The sequence below is a fragment of the Panulirus ornatus genome, chromosome 4 (genome assembly GCF_036320965.1).
Source record: "Panulirus ornatus isolate Po-2019 chromosome 4, ASM3632096v1, whole genome shotgun sequence".
In the NCBI taxonomy this organism is placed as follows: domain Eukaryota; kingdom Metazoa; phylum Arthropoda; class Malacostraca; order Decapoda; family Palinuridae; genus Panulirus; species Panulirus ornatus.
Window position 1 is genome coordinate 50,706,994 of NC_092227.1, and position 8,511 is coordinate 50,715,504.

General features: G+C 43.6%; 1 protein-coding gene across 8 annotated transcripts in view; it reads right to left on the minus strand.

Moving 5' to 3' along the window:
• The window catches only part of LOC139766161 (sodium channel protein 1 brain-like), a 940,735-nt gene that overhangs the window by 337,292 nt on the left and 594,932 nt on the right, over window positions 1-8,511 (minus strand). For all 8 annotated transcript variants that reach the window (XM_071694448.1, XM_071694434.1, XM_071694479.1 and 5 more), the window contains one exon: window positions 1,394-1,608. In XM_071694448.1, the coding sequence (XP_071550549.1) occupies window positions 1,394-1,608 (215 nt within the window). The remainder of the gene's footprint in view (window positions 1-1,393; window positions 1,609-8,511) is intronic.

Genomic DNA, 8,511 nt, shown 5'->3' on the forward strand with positions numbered 1-8,511 from the left:
TTATGGATGGGGTTGTTAGGGAGGTAAATGCAAGAGTTTTGGAAAGAGGGGCAAGTATGAAGTCTGTTGGGGATGAGAGAGCTTGGGAAGTGAGTCAGTTGTTGTTCGCTGATGATACAGCGCTGGTGGCGGATTCATGTGAGAAACTGCAGAAGCTGGTGACGGAGTTTGGTAAAGTGTGTGGAAGAAGAAAGTTAAGAGTAAATGTCAATAAGAGCAAGGTTATTAGGTACAGTAGGGTTGAGGGTCAAGTCAATTGGGAGGTGAGTTTGAATGGTGAGAGGCTGGAGGAAGTGAAGTGTTTTAGATATCTGGGAGTGGATCTGTCAGCGGATGGAACCATGGAAGCGGAAGTGGATCATAGGGTGGGGGAGGGGGCGAAAATTTTGGGAGCCTTGAAAAATGTGTGGAAGTCGAGAACATTATCCCGGAAAGCAAAAATGGGTATGTTTGAAGGAATAGTAGTTCCAACAATGTTGTATGGTTGCGAGGCGTGGGCTATGGATAGAGTTGTGCGTAGGAGGATGGATGTGCTGGAAATGAGATGTTTGAGGACAATGTGTGGTGTGAGGTGGTTTGATCGAGTAAGTAACGTAAGGGTAAGAGAGATGTGTGGAAATAAAAAGAGCGTGGTTGAGAGAGCAGAAGAGGGTGTTTTGAAATGGTTTGGGCACATGGAGAGAATGAGTGAGGAAAGATTGACCAAGAGGATATATGTGTCGGAGGTGGAGGGAACGAGGAGAAGAGGGAGACCAAATTGGAGGTGGAAAGATGGAGTGAAAAGGATTTTGTGTGATCGGGGCCTGAACATGCAGGAGGGTGAAAGGAGGGCAAGGAATAGAGTGAATTGGAGCGATGTGGTATACAGGGGTTGACGTGCTGTCAGTGGATTGAATCAAGGCATGTGAAGCGTCTGGGGTAAACCATGGAAAGCTGTGTAGGTATGTATATTTGCGTGTGTGGACGTGTGTATGTACATGTGTATGGGGGGGGTTGGGCCATTTCTTTCGTCTGTTTCCTTGCGCTACCTCGCAAACGCGGGAGACAGCGACAAAGTATAAAAAAAAAAAAAAAAAAAAAATATATATATATATATATATATATATATATATATATATATATATAAATATATATATATATATATATATATATATATATATATATATATATATATATATATATATATATATATATATATATATAAAGCAATGTACAATAATAAAAAAAGACTTACCATACTTTTTGTCCAATTGTTATCATTCACACATCTTTTGTTTTATGTACCTGCTCACCTTTTCCAGCCCGAGTGAAATACACCATCACCAAGGACTGCCTCTCCCCTGGGGCCAGTAATACACAGTGGCATGAGTAATGACCCACGAAGTCTACTCACCCTGTTGCCGATCTCGAGCACCATCTTGAGGTTGTCGGACATGCCGTGGTGTTCGATGGCCAGGAAGATGGTGTTGAGGATGATGCATAACATGATGAAGAGGTCGAACACCGCGTCGTGCACCACCACGTGCAACATGTTCTGAAACCGCAGCCACACGCGGTAGTTAACGCAGCACTCGCGGCACTTGTCGCAGTTGCGGTCCACCAGCTCGTCTGCGGCGGGGAGGAAGAAAAGGCAGGTTGGGTTAGCTCAGGTCAACAGATGTGATCTGGCGACGGGGTAGTCCCAGATCACTGTGGGCGACAGATGATTGGAGGAGAAAAATTCAAATAATGTTAAACCACACCAGCAGGGGCGACGGTACGACCCTTGGGTACAACGGTGTACGACTTTTATGCGTATGATGGCCTGGCCTTTGACCTAATCCTCAAGTGTCAGTTCAAAAGCTTTTGTGATGTGCCTTTCCCTGAACCTTCAAGTATTGGAAACTTTCACCTTATTATGTCGCTTGTAACAACTATGGCAATATTCCCCCAAGAGTGGTTTCCACCTCCTCTAAGACTCCTAGACTATTTTCCCTCTTATCTCCACAATCTTTTATCTCTATATTACTTATCTTCTTGTTTCCCTGAAGGCCTGGTCTCCTTGAGGATATAAAAGAGAAATATTGATGCTGTGATACGGGCCACTACTTGTATCACGAATGGGGAATACCACAGTATCAATATATAAAACCAAAACATAACACAAAGGGCAAATAAATGAAGGACCTATATATATATATATATATATATATATATATATATATATATATATATATATATATATATATATATTTCATTATATCTTATCGCTGTTTACCGCGTCAGCGAGGTAGCGCCAGGAAACAGACGAAGAATGGCCCATCCACTCATATACACATATATGTGCGTACATGAACGCCCATACACGTACATATATATACCTATATATATAACAACAAATACATTTGTATACAGACACAGACATATACATATATACACATGTACATATTCATACTTGCTTGCCTTCTTCCATTTCTGTCGCTACCCCTCCACACAGGAAACATCAGCCCCCCCCCCCCCCCCACCCCCCACCCCCACCCCAACCTTTCAGCGAGGGAGCGCCACGAAAAGACAACAAAGGCCACATTCGTTCACACTCAGTCTCTAGCTGACATGTGTAATGCACCAATACCACAGGTCCCTTTCCACATCCAGGTCCCACAGACCTTTCCATGTTTTACCCCAGACGCTTCACATGCCCTGGTTTAGTCCACTGACAGCATGTCGACTCCGGTATAACACATCGTTCCAATTCACTCTATTCCTTGCACGCCTTTCACCCTCCTGTATGTTCAGGCCCAGATCGCTCAAAATCTTTTTCACTTCATCCTTCCACCTCCAATTTGGTCTCCCGCTTCTCCTCGTTCCCTCCACTTCTGACACACATATCTTCTTTGTAAATCTTTCCTCACTCATTCTCTCTATATGCCCAAACCATTTCAACACGCCCTCTTCTGCTTTCTTAATCATACACTATTCATTTCCACATATCTCTCTTACCCTTTCATTACTTACTCGATTAAACCACCTCACACCACATATTGTCCTCAAACATTTCATTTCCAACACATCCACCCTCCTCCGTACAACCCTATCTATAGCCCATGCCTCGCAACCATAAAACATTGTTAGAACTACTGTTCCTTCGAACATACCCATTTTTGCTCTCCGGGACAACGTTCTCTCCTTCCACACATTCTTCATCGCTCTCAGAACCTTCGCCCCCCTCCCCCACCCTGTGACTCACTTACGCTTCCATGGCTCCATCCGCTGCCAAGTCCATTACCAGATATCTAAAACACTTCACTTCCTCCAATTTTTCTCCATCCAAACTTACATCCCAATCAACTTGTCCCTCAACCCTACTGAACCTAATAACTTTGCTCTTACTCATATTTACTCTCAACTTTCCTTTCACACACTTTTCCAAACTCAGTTTCCAACCTCTGCAATTTCTCAACGAATCAGACACCAGAGCTAAATCATCAGCGAACAACAACTGATTCACTTTCCAGGCCCTCTCATCCACAACACACTGCATACTCGCTCCTCTCTCCAAAACTCCTGCATTTACCTCCCTAATCACCCCATCCATAAACAAATCAAACAACCATGGGGACATCACACACCCCTGCCACAAAATGGGATCCAATCACTCTTCTCTCTTCCTACTCGTACATCCTTGAATAAAACTTTCCACTACTTCTAACAACTTACCTCCCACACCACATACTCTTAAAACTTTCCATAAAGCATCTCTATCAACCTTATATATATATATATATATATATATATATATATATATATATATATATATATATATATATATATTGTTGATTTCAGAAGTACAAAATAAATCAAGAAATCAATAAGGTGAGATGATTAAAACAAAGAACACAAGCCGTAATGATGGAAGGAAAACCAAAACAGCGATGGTAAACAGAAGGAAAATGATAAAGTAAAAATAAGACACAGTAATGACACAGTAATGACGAGACACAATATTGCCTAAAATTCATAAAATTCATAATACAAAACTAAACAGAGTAGACCCCCACTAAGTTAACATATTGACGGTGTAAAAGCACAACGAAAACAAAACATAACAATTACGGTAAAACACGAGGAAGGTAAACAAAACTAGATGATAAATACAGTGACTAAAAAAATGCAAACAATAGCGGTGAGTCGTATATACACGTGGGAAAAATATATTACAGTGATGAAAATACAAACACGGTGTAAGTACAATAAAAAGAAACAAGTGAAAATAACCCAAAATACAGACGGTAAAGTTTTATGCAATAAAGGAAGTGGGTAAAATTTAAAGCTGTGGGAATAATACAAAAGTTGAGGGTTGAATAAAACTGAGAAAAAAATTACAAGAAAATTTGGAGGAAAAACATGAGAAAAAGGTAAAAAACGACACAAGAAAAATTGATGAAGAGAAGGAAAAATAGTAAGATCCTTCACTGGTGTAACAGAAAAAAAATGAAAGTTAAACACACCGATGACAGCACATGAGATGTGTTATAACACGATCATGGCAGAAACAGGAGGACTGGTGGAGGAACCAGCCACTCGAGCCAGGGTGGGGGAGCGAACGTGTCAGCCACGGCTTCGGTCCACGACACCACTGGCAGAGCGCTAGCACTTCACAGCCTCTCACACCATCTCCTCCCGCCTTCACGCCCTTCACTACCTTAATTACATCCCTTCTATCATTACCGTCTACCGTGACGTGTTCAGCCCACGGGCTCTGTGTAATCTGCAGTCAATGAGACCAGAGTGCTCAACTCGTGGCTGCCCTGTGTATCCTACAAGAGTATATCTATCTTAAGTCCTCTTGTCTACATAGTTCCGTTCCTCTTCTCATGATGGAAATCAAAATGGCGGAAGTGAAAACTGGGTACGGAGGAGACAGAGGCCACAGGCAAGGCTTCCCGAGCAAAGACCCTAACCTACTACAGGTTCTCGCGGAGAAAAACATATTCGTCATCGACTGAAACTTAACCTAGGATGCCGCAAACCTATTACCATCAGTGACAACATACCACACGAAGCACTGTTCAGCTGCCATGACGTCAGTCACGAGGTGTCAAATGCACACTGGCAAACACAAGTGTCCCTCCAGTGCTACTGGTTCATTAACCTTATGAATCATCATGGAACCACAAGACCCCATCAAGGGGGAGACTGAGCGGGTTCAACCCTGGGCCAACATTACGGGCATCTTTAGATTACCAAGATCGGACGCACGAAACTCCAAACTGGCTCATCTAAGATAACGCAGGCCACCAACAACAACTGGCAATATGCAATTTGCATATCAATAAACCACTGGATTGAGGCAGAATAATTCATCCCCCCGCCCCTAACAGCACGCTACAGGGGCTACGCTGGCGTCAATCATGCAACAAGCGACAGTCCACAAACGAGAGAATATAAGATTTGTTCCTTGTGATCTGAAAACACTCACACTCGAAAGGAATGCCAAGCAACAAGCGACTAAAAACTGCGAAGCACGGCAGCCAGGTTCTCAAGACCATGTTGCAGGAAACCACAGCTACAACCTCACAACAAATCATATATCAAAATAACTGTTGTAATGACGTAGGTCATAACAGAGGAGAGAAAACACCATAGTTTTTTACCATGACACCTTGACCCGCTTCATGAACCACAACAACGTCCAAGGAACATAAACTGTGCAAAACTATAGCAGTCAAGGCTCTCAGACCTGCTAGTGTAGACAAGCGCAGATGCGAACGGAAACAGATATCTAACACCCACCCTAATCCAAGCACCAGGAACAGGTTACTCCTCTTTAGGCTTCCTCTGTCTCCTAGGGTGCAGACCACACTAACCTTCAAAAGACAACCAGCTCTTTCTGAGAGACAGGTAGCAAGGTAGCAATAAGACAAGAGCTGCTAATCACGATTTAAATTCCCAGCGTTTCGACAGCTGTCCTCAGGAGAATACACACACACACCATCCCGTGTGAGACACTAACGTGTCATAGTCTATTAAGGAAGACGACTGTCGAAACGAACAAAATCAAATCCGGATGAGCAATTCATTGTCTCATCCCCACCGTAACCTTCAAGGTAGCTTCCTCCTTCTAGCCCAGGAGAACAAACAGACAACCACAGGTCGGAGTGTCTTTGAAGCCGCGTCAGTACAATGAGCTCAACTTACATGATATACGACAGTAACCCAGCCACGACTGGTTGTGATACCTACACTCGCAACCCAACCCACAACCCTCCTCCTGGACGCAGAGGCAAAAAAAAAAAAAAAAACAATCAAGGGAAACAGAAAATGTTCACCCAAAATTCCGCAGTGATAAAAGTTATACAATACAGCGTACAACACGGGACAAATAGACTCCGGTCTTTATATATATATATATATATATATATATATATATATATATATATATACCATCAAGTGTGTGTGTGTGTGTATGTGTTTGTGTAAGTGAACAACTACATATATAAACAGTCATGGTCTGGCACTAAACCACTTATTCCTCAAAGATCTGGACTGATATACTTCGGGACACAATCTCATGGATCACCTCCATGCAGGGGTCGGCATTTTTGTCAGGATGGCCCGGCATCACGGCACATATGGCGTTCACCGCGACCCACACTCCCTGACAGTGAGACCTGACGACCTTACATGAGCCTCCACCTGGCCACGACCTACATCCTGCCACGCTAAGGGGGACTCACGATGCTATATTACGACATGTTAGGAATACCTGAAGCAGAGATGTTAATGCAAGGCATACGAACCTTGGATACTGTACCATAATATTACACGTAGAAATGTAATAGAACTGAGAAAATAATACTACATCACACAACACCTGAGGCCAAACGTTCCCACTTTCATTAGTAACTCAACGCTCAACAGCGCCTGCCATGAGGCAAGGAAGTAAATGACACTCCCGGAGTCTATACCCAGCAGGAGCATCCCACCTGACGCGATCCAATGCCCCGTACTCATCACTATGTCAACTGGAGCCATCCTTGCTCCTGGGACACAACCACGGCTATCACTTGTCATCAGTTTAGAGAAGTAAGCGATGGCTTCCTGAAGGAGAGAATACCGAAGAAAGCGATCAAGTATTACACTCGCGGGACACAACAGTAAGGGAAGCACAGTTAACAGTGATGCTCACCATTAATTTCATATCAATGCTCACCATTAATTTCATATCACTGTCATCCAACCATCAGGAAAATATAGGGATCAGTCACTGCCCACATCAACGGGTGGACATACGCCCAACATACCGACAAAAAAACCTCCAACGGACATTAAAGAACGAGGCAAAAACAGAAGACATTAAGAAGTAGGTCAAGTAAAAACCATCAAGGCTCTGGCCCAGAAATATATACAATGAGCCAAAAATATTCTGGCGAGGAAGTTGGTGACCACAGGGGAACAGCATCCGGGACATACTCAAATATCTGACTCGATATAACGAAATAGGTGATGACTGTGATAAGGTGTGCTAATTCCTGAACACCCGAAAGTCTGCGTTAAAAATGACACTTGTGGAAAACGAGTAACAGTAAAATAACTCGTTCAAAGAAAACGCTTTAGAGGAAAAAATACTGATAAAAAACGTTTAAAGGGGGAAAAACAGGATATACACAGTACTAGTATACTGTTAAATATAAAAAAAAAAATAAAACCGAAAAAGAACAAATGATACAAACACAAAACCAAAGGCTGTGCTGTTTCCTGAAGCCACGATATGTACTGGATCCTGCAACCACCCTTGTATACTAGATCCTGCAACCACCCTTGTGTACAGGATCCTGCAACCACCCTTGTATACAGGATCCTGCAACCACCCTTGTATACAGGATCCTGCAACCACCCTTGTATACAGGATCCTGCAACCACCCTTGTATACTAGATCCTGCAACCACCCTTGTGTACAGGATCCTGCAAACACCCTTGTATACAGGATCCTGCAACCACCCTTGTATACAGGATCCTGCAACCACCCTTGTATACAGGATCCTGCAACCACCCTTGTATACTAGATCCTGCAACCACCCTTGTGTACAGGATCCTGCAACCACCCTGGTGTACTGGATCCTGCAACCACCCTTATACAGGATCCTGCAACCACCCTTGTATACAGGATCCTGCAACCACCCTTGTATACTAGATCCTGCAACCACCCTTGTGTACAGGATCCTGCAACCACCCTGGTGTGCAGGCACCCTTGTGTACTGGATCCTGCAACTACCCTTGGTGGACCCTGCAACCACCGCTTGTGTACTGGATCCTGCAACCACCCTTGTGTACTGGATCCTGCAACCACCGCTTGTGTACTGGATCCTGCAACCACCCTTGTGTACTGGATCCTGCAACCACCGCTTGTGTACTGGATCCTGCAACCATCCTTGTGTACTGGATCCTGCAACCACCGTTGTGTACTGGATCCTTCAACCACCGCTTGTGTACTGGATCCTGCAACCACCCTTGTGTACTGGATCCTGCAAC